The 23525-nt window shown below is 41.3% G+C and overlaps 2 protein-coding genes across 2 annotated transcripts in view; one reads left to right on the plus strand and one right to left on the minus strand.

Annotated features, from left to right (window-relative positions):
* The window catches only part of TIMP3 (TIMP metallopeptidase inhibitor 3), a 52714-nt gene extending 30500 nt beyond the window's left edge, over positions 1–22214 (plus strand). Inside the window, exons 2-6 of the mRNA XM_063133448.1 lie at positions 5237–5319; positions 14731–14842; positions 16047–16168; positions 17377–21916; positions 22095–22214. Coding sequence (XP_062989518.1) covers positions 5237–5319; positions 14731–14842; positions 16047–16168; positions 17377–17574 — 515 coding nt within the window. The 3' untranslated portion in view covers positions 17575–21916; positions 22095–22214. The remainder of the gene's footprint in view (positions 1–5236; positions 5320–14730; positions 14843–16046; positions 16169–17376; positions 21917–22094) is intronic.
* The window catches only part of SYN3 (synapsin III), a 229331-nt gene that overhangs the window by 158950 nt on the left and 46856 nt on the right, over positions 1–23525 (minus strand). The gene's annotated exons all lie outside the window — the stretch shown is intronic.

The raw sequence follows: 23525 nt of genomic DNA on the forward strand, positions 1-23525 counted from the left end.
TATTTATTTATTTCACTTATATACCGCTCCCATAGCCAGGGCTCTCTGGGCGGTTTACAGAAATTCTAAAATTGAGATAAAAACAAGTATACAAATTTTAAAATTCTAAAACACAGAACATACACACATAAAGCATTAAAAACCGTTAAAAAACTAAACATCTGGGTGATTAAGATGTGCCGCCATATGCCTGGGCAAAGTTCTTCATATCTACATGACATCAATATGGCCTTTAAATTAAGATAAGAATTAAAATAATGTGGGTTCAGCCCGAAATTGTTAACATTCCAGGCAGGCAGAGATTGTGCATAGAGAAGACCTCAGCACAAGTTTGTTGTTCATGCAAAACCATCTGTAAAAGCGGAGCTATCTGGTGTAATTTTCTTAATTGCTATCTCGAGTATTTAAAATTGAAAGCAGAATTACAAAGATATGTATGTGCTTTAATCTTTTTGGCTTCCATGCTTTATAGCTCTCAAGAGAGCTGGCCCAGAAAGGTTTTTGAAAAGTATTGAATCCTAACCAAAGCTAAATTGCTTCTTTTTTATATATACACAAACATATGGAAAATGTGTATTTTAATGTAAATAACTGCATCCATATACTTCAGTGAAAATCAGATGGTTAAGAGTTAGCCTGTTGGGTTGTTTTGGGACTACAGCTTAGCTGCCATGCTTATCTTATCAGAGATTTATATGCCTACCCAATTTAATAGTACATAAATAATTACAAATCATCCATGAGACCTTGCCAGCTGTTCTGATCCCACAAAATGACTTGACCCCAACCCCCAAAGTACTCAGAAACATTCTTTGCAGACTGTTTTCATAGGCACCACTTCAAAGTGGTTGCGGTTTAAAAATATGCTGCTATTTTGGTGTCCACTTGTGTGGGATAAAATTTCTCATCAGTAATAGGAGTGTAATCGGAGTCCAGAGGAAAGGAGGGAGTTAAGCAGGGTGTTCAAGGCTTCTTTTTGCTGGTTTGCATGCACTGTGTTGATGAAATAACTTCTAGAAGCCTTTATTTTTTCCTCTAGGTGATTCTGGCTAAATGAAATAACTTTTAGAAGCCTTCATTTTTCCTCTAGGTGATTCTGGCTAACTGTCACAAATCACACAGAGGTTAGTTGTAGATTAAAAACCCAACTAATAGATTTTGTTAGATCAGGTCTTACGTTCAATTAACTGTGCTTTTTATTATGAACATTCTTCAAACCTTTATGTTTGCTGCTGCTGCTGCTCTGTCACTTGCCACTCTCTGGCTTATCGTTTGTGAGGTCCTTGACTTTGGCCCTGAAATCCAGCCCTACTGCACCACTGGGCCACGAGAGTGGGTGGCTAGTAGAAATGAGAGTAGTTGGGGCATGGCTAGTAGATATGATCCCACTCCTCCCCACCACCCCATCCCGGTTGATGATGGGGATGGCGTGTTTGATGTTTTGAAAACAATTTTGCAAATATTGTTTGCATCCATTGAAAGAGAAAGTATCAGTGCCATATACTTTAAGAACGCTTTGTGTAAGCAAAGAAAGATGTCTGGAATATTTCCATTAGCAGGTAACGGGTTTAGCAAGGCAAAACAGTGTCAACATATCCATAGCTAGCTGCTAAAAACATACAAAAAGTTTCAGATGATAAAAAAGTATATTTATATATGTATGTGTGTGTGTGTGAGTCTAAATACCATGTGGAAATGCAAGGCAGTCATTTCCCAGTAACCACTTAGTTAAGAATAGCTCCAGTGACATAATCAGTGGCATTATTCAGGATTAAGTGGTTTGTGGATGTCAGCTTTAACCATTTACAACCTCATTCTAAGATACCCTTTGGCTACGGCCTGACAAACCAATGGCTTGCATGGCCACAACTAGCACAACTTTCTATATCTAGTAGATGGGGAAGAGCCAGTCAGCTTTGTCTCATACCAGGGAAGCCACTACCACCAAGCACTTACTATTAGAGTGCCAAGTGGTGCTTTCTTCATCATGCTGTTATGCACCACCACTTTGCCAGCTCAGCAGCCCTAGAGGCTTTTGTATAGCTTAGTGTATAGTTAAATTATGGAATTCACTACCACAGGATGTAGTGATGGCCACCAATTTGGATGGCTTTAAAAGGGCGTTAGATAAATTCCTGGAGGAGAAGGCTATCAATGGCTACTAGTCCTGATGGCTATGTGCTACTTTCAGTAGCAGAGGCATTATGTCTATATACACCAGTTGCTGGGGAACATGGGCAGGAAGGTGCTGTTGCTCTCATGTCCTGCTTGTGGATTTCTGGACAACAGCTGGTTGACCACTGTGTGTCTTGGTATGATACAGCATGGCTCTTCTTATGTTCTTATTCTGGCAACGTCGCAATCAAGGGCGGCTGAAGGTATGGCTGATGGGCCTAGGGTGTTTTGATTGTACCTGTTCCTCACAATCTCTGGTGACTCTCAAGCCATTGTTTGGTTGAAGAATCATTTAGTGGTTGCCCACCACAGCTATTTACCATAGGACTTGTACAGCCACTTATTAAGAAATGGAGCCTAAACCAAGCAAGAGCCTCTAATGAATCAAGGCTTCTCTAACTTTCTTTAGCTTATTTGCTTTGTTCCATTTCTGTACTCTGTATTTTAAAAATACGGAGAGCAAGGGTGTTTCCAGGTAAGGCTTTTATTGAGTCATTGCTATGCCATTTGGAAGCACTCTATATATCAATCAACCTTTTCCAACTACAGTTCCCAGGATTCCTGACCATTGGCCATGCTGGCTGTGCCTGATGGAAATTGAAGTCCCAAACTTCTGGAGGGCACCAGGTTTGGGAAGGCTGCTACTTTAATGGTATTTGTATATAAATCAGATTTATGATGACTTCTGTGCTCTCTTGTAACCTAGAAGGGGAAATTTAAGCACAAACGACTTCTCTTCCTGTGTCTCCAAACCCAAGTTGCTGCACCTGCAGAACTCTTTTTCTTTTTTGCAACCTTTAACAACTCAAGGCCTCTGTTACTTCTTGAATTTGGCATTTGAAATTCAGGAGAGGATCTTGCCCTCAAAATATTGTGGATGACTCACAGGAATACTGTTGTTCATCTGTGAGAAAATGGATCTCTGTCTCCTTGTCGTTTTTGGCCTGAGAATTCTTGGCACCGCTTAGAACATAAAGTCCAAGACTTGAGTAAATATTAGGATATGCCTTTTGAAATGCACACTCTCTGTGCAAACATATTTTGTCTCAAAGAGAAACCCTTAAGCCCAGGTTATATGCTGAATGAACTTCCATTCTTTTCAAATCTCAGTAAAATCAATTTTTTGTTTGTAGGCTATGGTGGAGGGAAACTAGCAGCTGAATCTATGGTTCCCATAGAAATTCTGCAAAAATAGATGTGTGTTTGAAATGTGTGTTCCCAGGGGATCGGTTTGCTGATGCAGGACCAACCCATCGGAATCCGCACATGTCAGACAAGACTAGGCCATCTGATTGCCACGCCCACCTCTGGAGTTCCCATTGCACAAGACGGTCTAAAATGGGGAGAGTTATCCAGTGTCAACAGTAGTACTGTCAGTGGGACGGATCTGTGCTCATGCAGGCTATGCCCTGAATAGAATCCCTGCCACACTGCAAAACACCCTTGTTGAGTGTTCTGTTGCATTCATGTCTTGCTTGTGGGTTTTCCATGGGCAGTTGGTGGGTCATCCAGAATGCTGGACGAGATGGGCCTTTGGTTTGAACTCGCATGGCTTTTCTTATGATCTATAGCTGATTCTCTAGGTGTTGTCACAAATTCATTCCTTAGATTAAAAAGACAAAGTTGGCACAGAAGTGGAACAATAGTAGCGTTTTGTTTAAAATGTGCTGAAGGAGAAAGCAATTTGATTAATAGCTGTTGCTAAATTAAATATGAAGGCTTGGCTGTTTTTTCAGGTTGTACGTGTTGCTTTCAGTCAGTTTGACACTGTCAAAGATGGGTTTGTGCAATCAATGTGCAGTGGTATGTGGATCTTATGTGAGCCCTAGGCAGCAAGGCGAATGTCTTCTTTAGTAAATAAACTTCACCATTATTCCCCCCCCCTTTTTTTAAAAGGAAAATGTCACAAGCCTGCATTCGAGCCAAAGCAAATTTTAGCCATATTCCCTACTTCCTTTGGGTAAATATTTTTAAACAATTAAAATTTGGGTCATTGCAATTCACCCAGTGATTGATAGGATCTTAAGACAATCTTGGCAGGAAAGGAGAAATGATGAAAGCATTTTGTTGAAAGTTACAGCGAAGCCCTCTAATGTTGCCCCTCTCCTTCCCTAGCCCTATATTTATATCGTGGCCATGCCTTATCACTTATTTGCAGAAGGAACTTTAAAAATTAAAATTACTGCAATACTTCCTGAGAAATTTCCCTGGTGTTATAGGAACTCATTGAAGATCTCCAGATGTTCCGGGCAAGTAGGAACTTTTAAATTTGCTTTATAGTTTCAGTTTGAGTAAAATCGGGTGGCAATGAAACACCATGTTCGATAAGAGTGTCGGTCCATATACTTCTTCCTGGTAGTGGCCCTTAGCCTGGGGACTGGATCTCCCTGCTCTTTTTGTACAGGAAGAGATTCTCCCCCTTCGCCAGCAGTGAATAGTTTCCCATCCCATCAGCAGAGCCAAGTCTGCCTCTCACTGGTCTGTCAATGAAACTTGTAAAAGCTGCTTGGCAGACGAGACCTGTTGAGGGAAGGGATCAAGGGAACATGCTGATTCAAGATATCTGTGGCATTTTGGGTGAGCCCATCTTGGCATATCCATTTACTGGAAGAATATAGCCACAGAGTGAAGTGGAACATTTCTCCAAGGGGTTTTCGATGTTTCTATGGCCTGTAAGCTAAGTCACCACTGCAGAAACTGCACTGTGGAAAATTGTCTCTTAATTATAATTTCAGAATCTCCTTTGAATAACCTGCATGCATGTAGCAAAAGTACAATTCTGCACTTGCCTCCCATCTTCCCACCTGTCACTTATGCTAAGATGTTTTATTGATACGCTCTGTCCGCAAAACTCAACTAGAGCTGCATTCCCCTACCTGGTGCTCTCCAGACGTTTTGGACTTCAACTCCCATCAGCCAGGATAGCTAATTGTCAGGAATTCTGGATGTTGTAATCCACAACATCTGGAAGGCACTAGGTTGGGGAAGGCAGAACTGAAGACTGGAGATGCTGTTGACCTGGTGTCAGTGTTATTCATAAAGTCTTCTCCTTTCATTACAGTTATCCGAGCCAAGGTAGTGGGGAAGAAGCTTATGAAAGACGGACCTTTTGGTACAATGCGATATACCGTCAAACAGATGAAGGTGCGTATACAGACATCTAGTCACGCTGGATTGAGGCAGCAAAGTGTTAATTAGAAATGCTTCAATCTTGATCTCCTGAAACGCCTCCTTATCCTAGCTAATGTATGTCTCATGTTCCCATATCAATGAAATAGTGAGTAACCAATGGTCATTCCACAAATGTGAGCAGTCCTGTTTTCTCAATGCAGTTTTGTGCTCATATATGCAATTACACAGAGAAACCTGCCTAGTAGTTTGTGTGAACTGCTGCCAGTACTCCACTTTAACAAGTCATCTTTACAAGCACTTGAGGAGCGTGTTTAAAGGAGGGCAACCAGGATGATCAGGGGTCTGGAAACAAAGCCCTATGAAGAGAGACTGAAAGAACTGGGCATGTTTAGCCTGGAGAAGAGAAGATGGAGGGGAGACATGAGAGCACTCTTCCAATACTTAAAAGGTTGTCACACAGAGGAGGGCCAGGATCTCTTCTTGATCATCCCAGAGTGCAGGACACAGAATAATGGGCTGAAGTTACAGGAAGCCAGATGCCGCCTGGACATCAGGAAAAACTTCCTGACTGTTAGAGTCGTACGACAATGGAATCAGTTACTTAGGGAGGTTGTGGGCTCTCCCACACTAGAGGCATTCAAGAGGCAGCTGGACAAGCATCTGTCAGGGATGCTTTAGGATGGATTCCTGCATTGAGCAGGGGGTTGGACTCGATGGCCTTGTAGGCCCCTTCCAACTCTGCTATTCTATGATTCTAGGTGTACAATGTTCAGGTGGACTGGACTGCCGTGGTGGTTTTTGTTTTTTTGTTTTGTTTTTTTAAATCCTAGTTATTAGAGAGAAAGTTATACAGGTCATGGTCTCAAAATACTAGAACTCGGGGTCATCCCATGAAGCTGATTGGTGGGAGATCCAGGACATATAAGAGGAAGTACTTCTTCACACAGTGCATATTTAAATTATGGAACTCACTACCACAAGATATAGTAATGGCCACCAATTTGGATGGCTTTAAAATGGGGTTAGATAAATTCCTGGAGGTGAAGGCTATCAATGGCTACTAGCCCTGATGGTTATGTGCTATCTCCAGTATTTGAGGCAGTTAGCCTGGGTGCATCAGTTGCTGGGGAACATGGGTGGGAGTGTGCTGTTGCACCATGCCCTGCTTTGTTGGTTCTTGGCCGATGGCTGGGTGGCCACTGTGTGAACAGAGTGCTGGACTAGATGGACCCTTGTTCTGATCCAGCATGGCACTTCTTATATTCTTAGCCATGGCCTTCAAAGATGGGAGTCAGTCTTTTGTTCCTTATGCTAAATACAGAACAGCAGCCTTCTCCTTGCACTTTGAAAGTTAATTTTTTATGGTGGAAAGATTGATCATCTTAAGGTTGAATCTCACAACTCTGGATTACGTGAGTGTTTGTGTAAATCCATCCCAAGGTTTGCCATGACTACAGAGAGAATTAAGACCACATTAGACAAGAAATGTTTTAAAAATTAATGGTTGCAGGGGATTGGGTACCAATCTGGATTGGATTGGGACCCTGGCAGCCCTCTCCCACTCCTACTATTTGCCTTCCTTCCAATGCAAAAAACAGGGTGGGTGTGTGCAGCTATCTCTAATGTGACTGCAACGGGAGGGGTAAAGGGTTAAAGCCCTCTGTCACAAATGCCATTCCATTTGTTTTTTCCTGCATGGTGGACCAGGCTGGAGTGTGCTTCATTAATCTAGTACTAGTAGTAGTTCATTCTTTTTTTTTTTCTTTTTTAAAAAAGGCCTAGGTCTGGGCAAGGAAGTAAAATAAAAACCAACTTGTGGTTTTTATTTACTTTAAAGGAAGGAATACTCTCTGCAAACTCCCACCTATCTTAAGGCTGCCGAAGTCCAGTTTGTGATTGCTTTACCTGTCCTTGTAAGCTTATTGAATAAACCAACTGACTGGGCAAATGTGTGGGACAGATCCTTTGAGAACAGTAAATTGTGCAGTCACTCCAGAATCCAAATTTATTTAAATTCAACATAAGGAAGTGAGAGAAATAAGAATTAGCTCAAAAAAGCCAATCCGCCCTAAATAATCCTATCATAGACAGTGCAGGCTTACATAATATTGGTATCATACTTGCCTAAGGTAAGGGACCAGCGAGATGCTTGAAATGTCAGATAATTTGACACAGTAAGCAGCCCTGCTTGATCCAGTATAACCAGAAGGGAGAAAGATTGGCAGGTTGGGGGAATTTCATTAGTTGGCAAGCGGGCAAAGCTGGGGGATACAGGTTAACATGTACCAAAGCGGGAAAGTAGGAAGGAGATCTGTGATTAGCATGTTCTCACATGGAAGTAAAGATAACACGTGAGACAAAGATCAGTAAAGATAACACATAAAGATAACCCTACCAGCTAGACCGAGCTTGCTTATTTGTCTGTGAGATAAAGATAACATGTAAAGATAACCCTTCTATCTAGACTGAACTTGTTTATTTGGCTGTGCACTTGTGGATGTGACCAGCCAGCTCTTGGAGAATGGAGTCAGTCCTGAGGAACACAAAGCGGAAGTAATTAAAAAAGAGTTCTCACTTCGCAAGGGTGCCATCAGAGGTCCTGGGCTAGACAAACACCTACCTTGGTTGTTGGGGAGACAGACTTAACTTTGAACCCTAAAGACTTATATTTACCAGAGGATCCTGGTAAATATAACTTGGATCAATAAAGCAAACACTTACTTTCAAGAACGTGGTTCTGACACCAGAATTTATATGAGACAAGCAGGGTAGGCTATGCCTGCCATGCCTGATACTGGCAGTGTCCAAAATGTTGCATGAAGAAAGGGGACGATTCTGTCTTTAATCCCCAGTGCAGTTGGTGCCTAAATTGTCCCCACCCCCAGCATGGCATTTTCCTGCATTCTAGCTGCGCCAGAAAGGGGTGGGGGGTGGGGATTAAGACTCCAAAAACTACATACAGCATTTTTAATAAGGATTTCCCCCCTCCACCCCACCCCACCTTCATCACCTGTAATTATGTAAAGCAAACCGAATACGTAGCAGCATGCTGTGTGTTTACAGAGCATCTGTTTTGGCCCTTAGTTATGGGGGAAAGTGTAATTCCCGGTCCCTATGTCTACATCCAACATCACTCTGACAAGAACTTTGTTTTGAGGTCACTTTTTATATGGGAGAACAATTGTGTGAGCGTTTCAGTATATCTCCAGAGTGTGAACTGCTACGTTATTGCTCATTTTCAAGATCTTTGTTTGAAATAGAGACATGTTAAAACAACCACCTGGCTTGTTCACCACACCTTATACCCCATTCCGTGAAATATGTGTTCAGCATTATGTGGAGAGTAAACCCTGGATCACTTGGTTTTCAACAGACAGTGTGTCAACATATGTCCCCGCTAGAATGGTGCGGCTGCTTTTTCAGTATGAACTAAAGTGAGGCAGGGACCAATCTACGTAAAGCTAATTCTTGGACACTTTGAGCCTAATTAGGCTTGACCTGCTGACTCTGCAGAGAAAAAGCGGCTTCCTCCCTCTACTAGAGCTCCCTTCTGTGCTTTCCGGTGGATGAGCAGATTTCACTTAAACCTGTGGTTTTGGACATTCTTTTGCCAACTGACCTCTTGTTATGCAATGTTAAAAATCTGCTCTAGTTTATTTTTCTTGGCTGCTATGTCTCAGTCATAGGACTGGTTAATATCTTTAGAAGACGAGGGGGAAAGGAACAAATAGAAACTCTGATGGTGATTTTAGAAATCTGAAACATATTTGACAAAGTAATGGTTTAGAAAAACAGCCACTTGCCTGCCTATTATTATTAATATTTATTTATTTATTTATTTATTTATTTATTTATATAGCACCATCAATGTACATGGTGCTGTACAGAGTAAAACAGTAAATAGCAAGACCCTGCCGCATAGGCTTACATTCTAATAAAATCATAATAAAACAATAAGGAGGGGAAGAGAATGCAAACAGGCACAGGGTAGGGTAAACAGGCACTGGGTAGGGTAAAACTAACAGTATAAAGTCAGAACAAAATCAAGTTTTAAAAGCTTTAGGAAAAAGAAAAGTTTTTAGCTGAGCTTTAAAAGCTGCGGTTGAACTTGTAGTTCTCAAATGTTCTGGAAGAGCGTTCCAGGCATAAGGGGCAGCAGAAGAAAATGGACGAAGCCGGGCATAATAACAGTGATTCTCTTTATAAAGCTGTGAGGCGGTGCAGGCTGTTTTGTAAGCCATCTTGAATCAAACCAGCTTTGATACACCACCTCCTTGGAGTGGAATTTTTGCTTGATGACCCACTGTCACTTGTTTTGTTTAGATGTGTATATATGTGGTTGTGTGTGTGTGTGTGTGTGTGTTTTAAACTAATCAATAGGCTTGTGAGTATTGTGCTTATGGCAGTGGCTGATAATAACTAGGGCTGGGAAGTCTATGTTCATGTGAGCAAAGGTAAATAGCATCAATAACTTTTGTTGGGGTTACTTAGGGGCAAGCTAGATGTTTCAGCAGCATAACTGATGTGTTAGGACACGGGATGTGCCAAATTTCGATGCAGTTTAAAGCATGGCCTGGGCAGGCAGAGTGGGATGTCAAGGATTGAAACATTCTCATGGTAAGCAAACCTAAACTGTGCCAGCCCAATCCAATGATGAATTCTGTAGCTGCCATTTCCCAAGATGTCTGACATGGAAATAGGAGTGCAATAACTCATGAATGAATGCCTGTAGAAAGCTAATTTTGATGGCAAAATATAGGGTTTCTTTTTTCAAGTCAGAATAGGTAAAAGACCTATTATTAGTCAGTTTTACCTCCTATCTGGTCTAGTAGATAGAACGCTAGACGAGAAGCAGGTAGATCTGGGTTCAAACCGCTCAGCTAAGAAGCTCGCTGGGTGCCCTTCGGACAGTCATTGTCTCTTAGCCTATCTCAATAAGATGGCTGTGATGATAAGAGGAGGGGGAAATGTACACAATCCTGTTTTCTTTGGAGGCAGGGTGTAATAAATAATATTTATTTAATAACATTGAATTAGAGACTACACTCAAGCAACAGCATACATTTTGACTGATAAATACAAGTATATTTTTGCGCTTGTGTTTGTTATTTAAGAGATGCATTGTGACCCAACTTTTTACATTTACATATAGCGCAGCAAATAATTGCAAACTGCTCACACTTGCACATTCTTGTGTGGCATGTTTTGCACCTGTGCATGGTCTTCAACTCATCTGGTAAAGACATTAGATACCTGGGTGGTTGCAAAACCCCATCCACTTGTTCTCAGCTGTAGTCCAGTGGATTCAGCATTGTTTTGTCATCATGATCCAAGAGGATGAGTGTCTCTGATACCAATGAGTTAGAATGTAAGCCATATGGCAGGGTGTTTTGTATTCCGTTTTATTTTGTTCTGTACAGCACCATGAACATTGATGGTGCTATATAAATTATTATTATTATTAATAATAAGTACTTTTTGCATGTGTGCTATGATGGAGCTGGAGGCAGATCAGCAAGAGATGTGTTCAGGTTTCTCTATGCCTCAACACTCAGCTTATCAAAAGTGTTTGCTTTTGCAGCTGCTGTCCACACCAGCCTTCCCAACATGGTGCTCTCCAGATATTTTGGGCTTCAACTTCTATCAGCCCAGCCAGCATGGCCAGTGGTGAGGGAAGATAGGATAGGAGTTGTAGTCCAAAAGACCTGGGGGCATCAGGTTGGGTAGTCCACATTCTCCGCAGAAACCTTTCAGAGTTTTCAGTGTCTTTTTACGGTAGGGCATCTGTCTTTCTGAATTGTGCCAGACATTTTCAGGCTATGCAATCAGTGCTCTGTGTTTGGTACCAATTTGACTAAACACAGGGTCTGTGGTGGTGAAAGTGGCAGAGAAGGATTTTCACTTCCATTGCATCCAGTAGAGCTTTTCTAGGTTGGTAAGAGGCCCAGAGAGAGAGGGGGGGGGGGAGGGGGAATGACAGATTTGCAAGACATTTTGAAGAGAAAGTTGTTTGCATCCATTACAGTTGTCTGCATCCATTGCAGCTTAGACTCCACCTTTAGTGCAATCCCAGTTGTGCAACTATCCAGAACACTGTCCAGTTGTGCTGGATGAATTTCAGTTGCTGAGGCCTGAGGATGTGGACAAGGTGCTTTATCATGTTCAGCCAACCTTCTAGCTTATCATATCTAATAGACAGGGGATTCTGGCTGGGTACAGGAGATTGTAAAGTCCTCTCTGAGAGAAGGGCTGATACCAGCCTCTTTATAAGAGGCAGTGATAAGGGCACTCCTGAAGAAATCTATCTTGACCTATAAGATGAAAAGAACTATAGGCGAGTGGCCAACATCCTCTTCCAGGGTCAGGTGCTTCAGGAAGTGGCTACTGATGAACTCCAGGCATCGTTGGATGAAACTGATTTTCTATTTTTGTAATTACTTTTCTATCTCTCCTTATTTTCGTCCAAGGAACTCATATTTCACCTCCTCCTTTCCATTTTATCCTCACAACAACCAGCTTGTGAGGTAGGTTGGGCTGAGAGTCTTTGACCAGCCCAAAGTCACACAGTGAGCTTCATGGCCGAGTGGATGCTAGAACCAGGATCTTCTGGCTCCCAGTCCAACACTCTAACTATACCACACTGGCTATCATTTCAGTCTGGCGTCAAGAACTGCCTTGATTATCCTGTGGGATGGCCTGTGCTGGGGGAGAGACAGATGGAGTGCTACCGTGTTGGATCACTTGGACCTCTCAGTGGCTTTTGATATCACTGATCATGGCATCTTTCTAGATAGGCTGTCTGTGTTGGGATGTGGGGGTACTGTATTGCAATGGTTCTGCTCCTATCTGTACGGCTGATTCCAGAAGGTGTTGCTGGTGGATTATTCCTCCACCCCAAGGCAGGGTTCTGTTTTATCCCACCTCTACATGAAACCACTGGAGGAAATTATCTGAGGATGTGGGCTGAGTATAACCAATATGCAGATGACACCCAGCTGTACCTCTCTCCTTTTCATCTAATACAGATGAGGCAGTTGATGATCTGAAACAGGGCATAGGCAAAATAATGGACTGGATGAGGGCCAATAAAATGATAGCCAATCCAGATAAGACCAAGGTACTATTTGTGGGTGGTTCATCTGTCCGGCTAAGTGGTATTTACCCTGTTCTCAAGTGAGTTGCCCTCCTCTGAAAGGATCAGGTTTGTAGGTTAGGGGTGCTCTTGGATCCATGATTATCATTACAGATATAGATGGTCTCAGTGGCTCAGGATGGCTTTCTATCAGTTTAGGCTGATAAACCAACCATGACCCAGCCTCAGAGGTGTTGAATCTCTTCTAGCCTGAGGGCTGAATTCCAGTTTGGAGAAACTCTTTGGGGCCTCGTTTCAACAGGGGTGCGGCCAAAGGCATAAGAATATCAGAAGAGCCACACTGGATCAGACCAAAACTCTGTTCACACAGTGGCCGACCAACTGTCGACCAGGGACTCACAAGCAGGAGTAGGTGCAACAGCACCCTCCCACCAATGTTCCCCAGCAACTGGTGTATATAGGCACACAGCCTCTGATACTGGAGGTAGCATATAACCATCAGGACTAGTAACCTTTGATAACTGGAGGTTACCAGAGCCTGAATAACTGTCACAAGGCCATCATAAGTGACTCTGCAAAGTCTGCCATCAATGACATAACCATCATTCCTTCTGAATATTTGTATACTGTGACCATAGGTGAAATTCATGTTATGTTCCATTTGGTTTGGTTTTTCTAAATACCTGAAAATGTGTATGTCAAAATTCATCTAATTTGAAAGGGGGGGGGGCTCTCACAAGGCTATCTCTATTCAGGTAGGGTAAGCGTGCAGAACCGCCGGCCCTTACCCCCTTTCCCTGACTACCGATCCTTTGGTTGTTTTTTCAGCTTTTGTACAGTTCCCATGCCACTCTTAAGGCATAGTTTCTGGCAATAAAAGCTTTAAGCTAAAATACACTTGTATTTTGGAGGAGAAAGTTGTAACGTGTTATCCATGTGGCTGATCATCCCACAAAGCTGATCAATATTACTACTGATACAGTTGATGTCCCTCGTAAATTAGAAAGACAAACAACACATACAGCTGACAGTATATCCACCCCACCCCGTATTGAAGTAGAGGACAAGAAAAACTATAGCTAGAACGGAAAGGAGTTAGTTGTTAGTATCGAACTGTGTCCATGAGAATTCATGGAGTAGTGTGTGTGTATGGGGGTGGGGGGAATGGGGGCGGGGTCATTCCTGGTCCATGACATCTGTCTTTAAGGTCATTGTAAAATGAGATGAGCCACATGATTTGCTCTGGATTTTTCCTGTGCAATCTCACCTAATCCCAAAGAATAGGGGACTGGTTATTGGAATGCTGACTCAACAGGAACAGGTGCCACCCAAGCAGGCAGGGCCAAGCAATGCTCATTCATACTTTGTTTTATGACACTTTAGTTCCCTAAAAGACGGGGCTGTGGTGACAAAAGGATTCACAAAGTAATGTGGCCTTGTTGGTTGCTCTCTTCTGACAAAAGCAACAATCTGTGAGGAATTTATCCTGTTCAAGCAGGGATTGCACAGCACTATAAATTGTATAGGACAACTTTCCTCTGGATCGTATCCAAAGCTAATAAACATTGCAGGATATTCTGTGCATTTTAAAGGATCAGAGAACAATGACTGGGTAGGGGGCTTCTTTTTAGGAGGTTTTCCATATTTTCAAAGACGGTGTTTATACAAGCAAAACAAAATGTGCCTGTCTGTCTCTGAGCAAAGTTATGGCATATCTTTTCTACAAACCTAAACCCTTAATAATTGACCATCATGAGTGCTCTCCTCCCAGGAACCTTGGGAACTGTAGTCCTATGAGGAGGCCAGGTGTCTGGAAACATGGCAGACATACATGCTGCTTATGTCTAAGGAAGATGAGGAAGGGTCTCAGTAATGGAAAAGGGACAATGTTGTGCGCTATATTAGTGTCCTGGGAAGTATACACACAGACTTGATGCTGTTTAAACCCATCTCCCAAGTTTGGTGGGGCTGCAGTCCTAGAAAACATATGATTATTATTATTATTATTATTATTATTATTATTATTATTATTATTATTATTATTATTTATTTATTTATTTATTTATTTATTTATTTATATAGCACCATCAATGTACATGGTGCTGTACAGATTACACAGTAAATAGCAAGACCCTGCCGCATAGGCTTACAATCTAATATAATACAGTTCTATAGGAATGGAAGTCTATATCCCTGGAATAAATAGTTTGAGTACTGCATGACAAAGATGCCTTTAAAAAAATCCCTAAGCCAGCCTTTTAGTTATTGATGTTGTTGCTGCTGCCTTACATTTTATTAAAATGCTCTCTCTCTCTCTCTCTCTTTTAAAGATGTACAGGGGTTTTGACAAGATGCCACATGTTCAATATATCTACACAGAGGCCTCTGAAAGTCTTTGTGGGGTCAAGCTTGAGGTCAACAAGTACCAGTATATGATTACAGGTAAGGACTAGCAGAGTTCTCTGTCATAGCTTGCTTAGAGGGTGTATTTGTTTCGAGTGTATTTTTAGAGAGGATGCAGTTCAGTGCTAAGGGATGTGGCTTACAAGTATTAGTCTCCCAGCTTTCAACAATATTTCCTCCATTTAATTCTATGTCCAGAGTTACCTGTGCAAGTCAAGCTCAGTACCTATCAGAACGTCTCTTCCCAAATGTACCTACCTGTGCCCTAGTTTCATCAGTGGAGGCTCTTCTCCAAGTGCCTCCTCAGTCTGAAGTCAGGAGGGTTGTCACAAGGGAGAGGACCTTTCTGGCAGTGGCCCCCTTTTATGGAATGCACTCCCAAGAAAGGCTTATCTGGCACCCATTTTAATTACTTTAGGTGTAAGGCTAAGATTTTTTTATTATCCTGTATCTCTGTTGGTAATGGTTATTGGTTGTTGTTCTTTAGAAGATTTATAAGCTCATTTATAAGATTAATTGACTTTTACAGCTGTTGGCGTTTGCTTTATCCTTTTACAGTAGTTTTGGATCTTCATGTTGTTTGCTTACTTTGATAGTTTTAATTTGTTTATATTTGATTTTATATACCAGGGAACGCGCATTAGGGAATGCACTTAGAAAACATATTTTATACCGCAATGTATCTTATACCGTAGTCTGAATAATAGCCAGGTTCTTATTAGAATATTTTCACAAATTCATGAACTGTCAAAATTTCAGAATTCAAATTCATCTTTTTTTTTTAGTTCTGAATGTTTCCCAATGGAACTGTGAGAGATATGTAAGATTTTCAGTCTCGACCAACTTTTAATACCAATCTGACAAACTCAGTTCTTCCTCAACTTGCTCTTTATAAATCCATCATTGTTCACAATTGGACATGTTGAGAGATGTTGGAACCATGTAATATTGGGTTGTGCAATAAATTAAAATTAGGAAGACTGCATTGAGAACAGCCCTCCTGTGCTGTCAGTAGTTTCAGCGTTGTAGAAAAGACTAGGCCTACATAGAAATATAAAATAGCTTGACCAAGTTCCTGTGCTGTGCCTTGCTTTTTTGCAAAGGGAATCAAGATGTTACTGTTCACTTGCACACAGACCGGCAACAACTTACAAATTGGCACCAACACTGGGAATATTAGCAGGTTTAGGAATCTAATAAAAGAATGGCATTGGAGTAGCTAATTTGCATTTGTGTTTTCTAGGCCGAGTTTATGATGGAAAAGTTTATACAGGACTGTGTAACTTGAATGAGAAGTGGGATCGACTGACTCTCTCCCAGCGCAAAGGACTGAACCATCGTTACCACCTAGGTTGTGGCTGCAAGGTATGTGCCGTCTCCAGCAATCATTCCTAGAACTGTCAATAACTTCATATATTAGGGATGTTCTGGGAAGGATGTGGGGAAAGGCAACAGAAGGGAACCCTTTGGAATTCTACTCACGGTGAAAGTCTGGGGAAGAAAATACCTTTTCTTAAGTCTCTTAACAAAGACTAAGAGCTCATTCACATGGCATTCCTCTCTTGTTCGGCTTACGGTTGCCAGATCCAGTAAAGCACTGAGCAAGTGAATGAATATGAATTTTAGACCAGCTAGTTTTAAAAGTACTAGAAATGTGATTCCAAGATAGACAAAGCTCATTTTTAGAATTAGATTTTAGAAATATAACACTACTCCATGACTAGTCTGATGGTTTCTAGCCAGACAAGAATTTGGCACAAGATTTCATAGTTTAGAGCAGGGGTGTTGAACCTTAGGCCTGTGGGCCATGTCTAGTCTCCAGAGTTCTCCAGATGGCCACGTCTGCTTTGCCTGGCCCTGTTTCTTTCCCCCGCAACTGCCGATCATTTGGTGATTTCCTGGTGTTTGCACAGTCCCCCCCTCCCCCAGTAACAGGTTGAAATGCCTCTCCTAAGATGTAGTTACTGGCAATCAAGAGCTTTAAGCTAAAATCCACTGGTATTTTTGTCCCTGTCCCTTATTTTGCTTTTGACCCCAACCATCAACAGAACGCAGTCCCCAAGAGTTTCTCCAAAATGGAATTGGAGCTTCATCAGACGAGCGTTTTATAGCACGCTTGTTACTGCCCACTCACGAATTTTCACGGGTCCTTTTCACGACATCCCCCACCCCCCACGCGCCTCCAGCTGTATCTGCTCATTTTTCTATCACCAGAAAGACTCAGAAAGTCCATTTTTGGGGGACTGTGACGAAACTTGCCGCCATTTCCTGCGGTGTGTAGAAGCAGTGCGATAAATACACCCACTGAATGGGCCACGTAGTCATTGCTTGCTTCTTTCTTCCCCGTGTGAAGAAAGAGGAAGCTCTTGGGTCCCTATTGTGGGACAGAAGCAGGAGGCAAAGCAGCGGTAGGGAAACACGATTCCCTCCCCCCTCCCCGTCAGATGATGAAAGAGCATCTCCTACTGAAAGAGGTTTTACACCCTGGTTTAGAGAGAGAGCCTTAAAGCTTCTGATTGAAGAATAATCATTCATGCCGACACCCTCACGTCGTTCTCTTTTTGTACCTACAGATTAAGCCCTGCTACTATCTGCCATGCTTCGTGACGTCCAAGAATGAGTGCCTCTGGACAGACATGCTCTCCAGCTTTGGCCAGCCTGGGTACCAGTCAAAGCACTATGCCTGCATCAAGCAGAAGGAGGGCTACTGCAGCTGGTACAGAGGGTGGGCGCCTCCCGATAAAACCATCATCAATGCCACAGACCCCTGAACACCCAACTTTCTTTCTTTCTTGTTCTTTCCCTCTCTTGTGGCTGAGTATTCTTTGGACACTAACTCATATGATGGCAACCATGATATTAGTGCCTGTTTCTTGCAAATTTTAGCACTTCGAACTTTTGTGTTTTGTTTTTTTAAAACAAACTCTACGCTGTCTTAACTGATTTTTTTCTTTTTCTTTTAAATCACTTTTTTTTAATTGCTCTCACCCATTTTGGTCAAAAGATATTTGTCTGGGAACTTCTATTTGCACACCAGATAAATAAGGGAGCGTTTGCTCTAAGTTATATATCACTATATATATAGCAATATAATCTATATTTTTGTAGGAAAACAAAAATCTCAAAAATTTCCCAGTTGAGTATTGTATTGCAATTCCACCCCCTCCCCTTGCTCCCTACAATGCTTCTTCTCTCACACATTCACTGCTCAGCACTATGTAGATATAACTTTTTAAAATGCAACCAGTTAAGATTAGCAATGTGACACACCGGATAGATGAAAAGAAAGTTACAATGTTAGTAACAGGAGCATTGGAGTAATCCAGCTGCCATGTGATTTAAAAGCACCACATCAAAATGTCTTCTCATGTTCCAACTGCGAATTAAAAGCTCCATGGCAGTTCTGAGTTTGTACAAAGCATAAATAACAGCTTTCAAAAATCAACACCAGTTAATGGAGCTAATCCCTCTTCTAACTGCAAATACAGAGCAAACCTATTTAGAACCAAAACAACGCCAGACATTTTTGTGGTTTTAATCTGGCTTCAAAGCTGCCTTTTAAACATCTATTAAAAAAACAACCCAAATATATGCAAACATAACAATACAAAATAAAGAAATAAACTCACACAGCGATATTTGGAGAGGGGGACAAGGAGAGGACTGGAGGAAAGGGACAAAAGAAGAAACTTAATTAGGGTTATTAATGTAAGAAATCAGCTGCCACAACGTTGTTTTGCTGAGTGAAAATGTATATAGATGTAATAAGCTATTTTTGACAGGACATGGAATTGTTTCATGCTGTAAGCAATGAAAAGTTTGATTCTTTTGTTTCAAAGGAGCAATCTTCACATTCCAAGTCACTGGTTATTATTTTATTTTTGTTTAATTCTAAAGATGTTGGAATTCCAGTGGTTTCTACAGTAGTTATAATAATTTGTGTTTATTCCCCTCCCTGTGGGCTTCCCTCCTCTCCTTTCACCACAACAAAGGCCAATTCAAGCAGCTATTCAAAGATTAAAGGGTCACCATGTTCCTCCCCACCACCCACTTCAACATTCACATGATAAAATGGTCTTTTGAAAGTGCTCCAGTGTGGTGAGATTACAGGTTAATTGAACACTCTGAAAAACATTCAGTTTCTAGCACTTTTCACAACGTGGTAATTTGTGACTTACGATATAGGGGCCTTTTCACAACACAAAATCCCGTGAGCACTGGGGATGGGGAGAGAATCACGCCTTGGTGATAGAAAGGGTCTTTATCAGTATGCATAGTGAAAGTAGAAGTAGCTAGCAGATGGACAGGATGGGCAGAGAATAAATAAAGCCCTACTTCCCCCTGCCACAGACGTCCTTCCTAAAGATCTGAATCTCAACTATTTAAAAGAACATTTCAGGGGGAGGCTGTGATATATTCCTCTACTGGCTATGGCTATGGCTAAGCAAGCCCTGGTTATGAGCTCACTTAAACTTCTGGCATAAAAGGATGAAGGAGTTGGCTTCCCCCATCTTCACTGTAGACTTGATGATTTGTTTGTTTTTACTATGAAAAATATAATATAAAAATCTTGTAATAAAAGTATTTTACATTTTAATGTTGTCAAGTGAGCAGGGTTACTGATGGGATGGGCGACTCTATTTTACTGAGGCTGTGGGGTGGATGATTGACATTTAACACAAGTTTGGCTATTATTTTTAATTGTTATTGTTTGTCTTACATTGCTATCTTCAGTTCATTCCTTGTAGAAAACAGAGCTGCCATAAGTTGTAAATTGCCCTGTGATAAACATAAGTATGAGCATAGCTGCTTTGAACATTGAAATGAATGAATAAACTCTTGCTAGCAGAAGGAGCTTAACGTATGCACTGAAGTTCCCACACTTAAAAGAGATTGCAGAGTTGGAGTTCAAGACTGCAGTCCTGATGTGGAGGGGAGTCTCTGAACACAGCAATTCCTGTAAAAGGCTAAGCTCGAACCCTTTTTGGCTGACATCTTGTTTTTATATAGGACGTTAGTTTAATATGAAGGGAGCATTTGATCATGCAATCCCTAGCCTGCAGCCTGAGTTTTATCACATGATCTGTAGATCTGCCTTGATCTCAAGATTGTACCCTACATTGGGCTTATAACTAAGTGCATCCGGTGACCATTCTAGCAGTGGAACTAGACTCTCAAGGGCATCCAAAGCAAGACGAGAGAGAGAGAGAGAAAGAGAGAGAGAGAGAGGCCTTAGCTAGACCTAAGGATTATCCCAGGCAAATGGAAGGGTTATCCTTGCCTGCTCCCGGGATCCCCTGTGTGTCATTTGGATGCACAGGGATGATCTCGGGACAATCCCGGGATATAGGCCTGGTCTAGCCATGGCGAGAGATTAGGTTTTAGAGTTACAGCATGCCTGATTTTGTACTGCTTCCCAGGGAGAGGATCTTAACCTTTTGATAATTATTTTAGGACAGTTATTAAGAACTACTGCAACTTTCACAAAGCCACATGGGATAAAACAATTCTTTAACTAATATTTTAAAAGAGCTGGAAGAGCTAAAGCTGCAATTACCCTCAAATCCAACCAAAATCAATGGATCTGTTCTAAGGACATATCCATTTTAGTTCAGAACCACAAGCATGAACTTATCTCTCAATACTTTGAGAATGGAATGCTGCAAAGCAGGCACTGATAACAGGACCCTTCTCTGGTGTAAATTGCTAATTATGCAAATACTTATTGGAAACGTATTGGTGTTCTTCTGAACCTTTCAAAAACCTCTTTGTAGATGTGCCGTATCTTACATGTTTTGAAAAAAGCTATATGAATCAGGTTTCATTAATAACCAATAGGACACATTCTCTGGACATTTGGGGTTGGATCCAGGCTTATTCATGCTTAGAGTAGCATGAAGTTAGTCAAGACTAACTTGCCCCATTGATTTCTGCGGGGCCACCCTACACATGTCAAACGATCCAACCCCTATCTACCTGGTAACCTATAAATCGGATCTTGAAAGTTGCTAACACTACATAAAATAAAATGGGCTTTAGTTAATCACCAAGTCACCTCCCTTTTGAAGTGAATGCTAACAAGTCTAACTTAAGTTGCAGCAGGCCAAACTCAGTGATGCCAATGGGAACGAACAGCCATTTAGTACTTTCATCAGTAATGATTATCAAGCTACAGTTTATCGGCTTGCTGGAGATAAACCTGGTCTGAGTTCAGATCTTGAAAGCTAAGAAGAAGAGGCAGCCTTTTGCTGATTAAGATTTTGATCTGTATTTTCACTGAATGGCAGCCCTGAATTTTTTCTTAATTTTTGCTGTCTATAATTTTAAGGTCATGGCTGAAGCACTCTAGCATTGAAATCAAGTTATTATGGAAATCTCTTTAATCGCTGAGAAAGTACATGTCTTTATACAGGCCGTAATATATCTGTGTGCTTTGTAGGAAATGAAACAAAAAATAGGCCTCCCACCCAACAAAGCTATTTCTTTTTGTACATGGATTTCCATTTTTGCATTGCAGTAGGTAAGAGTAATTTGAGGGCAGACAAGGGCAGCAGAGGACAAGCGGAGAACACCCTGCTGAGAAAGAAGCCATTGTAGAGGGTTGTTTGTTTGTTTGTTGTTTTAATGGGGAGCCAAATGGAGGGGGAAGAGTGAGGGGGAAGAACCCAGCAAAAAATACATTTCTTTTGGGAGGCCTCCAAATTCTTTAGCGCTACTAATAATGGTATATTTTAAAAAAGAAAGATGTAAAGCACTTTTTAATCTTTACTTCATTATCCCCCATAAAAACTCTTGCCATCATTCCCATCGTAAAGCCATGACAAGAGTGGGACTTGAAACAGGGAAGCCTGACCCAAGTGCAACCCTCTGTTCGCCAAACCAGCTCTTGGCATCAGAGCTGCTGTGCTTAACTTTGCACTTGGAGTATGGGCCTGAGCCATACCTGTTGAAGTCAACCGGTGCCTTCCCATTGATTCCAAACGTTTTGAAATACAGGACTGTGCACGCGCAACGATGAACTCCCACAAATTTCCAAGAAGCTAACCCTATGCTTGCTTGCTCAGAACGGCAGTCTGTGGAGTTAAATCTCAGGCAACTGTGAGTAGGACTGCAGTCTTAAGATGCAAACCCATGTACACCCAGGCCATAGCTAGACCTAAGGTTTATCCCTGGATCGTCCAGGGGTCAAACCTGTTCACATAGGTGACACACAGGGGATCCAGTGCTCAGGCAGGGGCGAACCCTGGATGATCCCAGGATAAACCTTAGGTCTAGCTGTGGCCCCACTTAGGAGGGAGTAAGTCCCATTGAACTTGGTGGAACTCCCTGTTGAACAAACAGACATAGGATTGGCCTTGTAAATTTGTGTTCATTTTACATTACCATCCCTAACAATTACGAACAATAGAGTGGAAGGAAACTGCATCCAGGAGAAAAATCCTCCCCAAAAGGAATGTACTTTTTGCTAAGTTTTGTAGCACTGTTTACAGTTTTCCTCCTTGTTTTGTTATTTATAAATTTTATATTCATTGAATGTATATTGTCTTTTAAGGTAATAATGTTCACTTTTTATAGTGTTCTTTTATTCTAAAACAATAAAGTGTTTTATTTCTATCACAGACATTCTTTTTCTTTTTTTCTTTTTGCCTTGGTTGACAGTTTAGAGATATCTGACTGGTTTCTGTTGGCTTACAATGCTGAAGAGGTTATCATCTTGTACTCTTTCTTACAACCCATCTCTACCTATGTTTACTAAATAAGCTCCATTATTTTCAATGGAGCTTACACTCAAGTAGGTGTGCGTAGGATTACTGATACAGCGTCGTTCTGCTTCTAATAAGTATACATGATTTGAGGAAAATGTGGACATATTTTTTCTTCCAATCTGATCGCAATTCTTAGCAATGTTCATATCTTCTTTTTTGATTAAATATATGAGAAATGTATGCCAAAGCTGGAAACAAATCGGCTTTGGTCATGCATGACCCTCATTTCTAATTCTTATTACTCATGCAGATTAGTTTGTTTTTGCTGTTTTTGGAATAGAGGATAGTGCTCATAGGGGGATTGCTAGCCAAATGCAAACAAGATTTATATCCCATTAGTTCAAGCCCATTTAACTAAAGTTTAAAATGTAAATTTTAAATTCTTGTTTATTTTATTCAGCAGCCAACGCTATATAGGGTGGATCATTTATAAGTTTCTGTTTTATCAGTCCAGAATTGCTAAAAGTTCAGAAAAGGAACAAATGCAAAACAAGGCTCTGTTTACATGATAGGCAGAAATTTTATCTGTATCATTATCAGACCATTTGTCCATCTAATTAACTCAGGACTGACTTCACTGACTAGGGTTTCAGACTGGACTCTTTCTCAGCCCATCTAAATATGCCAGGGACTGAATCTGGGACGTTTTGCATGCAACACGTGTTTTCTACCATTGAGCTGTGTTTACGATGTTTACGAGTCTGCTTAGTGAAGGACAAGATTCCACTATATATCCTTCACCCAAACAGATCAAGCTGTGTGTGGCTGGCTGGCTGTTTTCTTCCTAAACAGAGCCTTCAAGGCTATATGCCCAAAGGCAAAAAAGCTAACAAAGATCGCAGAGACCCGGAAAACTTCGAAAAAGATGCAAAACAATATAGCAAGAAGAGAACAAAGACACACGCACACAAACAGAGTTAGAATATAAATTCAAAGAAAAGAGAGAGAGAACCCCA

The sequence above is a fragment of the Elgaria multicarinata genome, chromosome 9 (assembly GCF_023053635.1).
Source record: "Elgaria multicarinata webbii isolate HBS135686 ecotype San Diego chromosome 9, rElgMul1.1.pri, whole genome shotgun sequence".
In the NCBI taxonomy this organism is placed as follows: domain Eukaryota; kingdom Metazoa; phylum Chordata; class Lepidosauria; order Squamata; family Anguidae; genus Elgaria; species Elgaria multicarinata.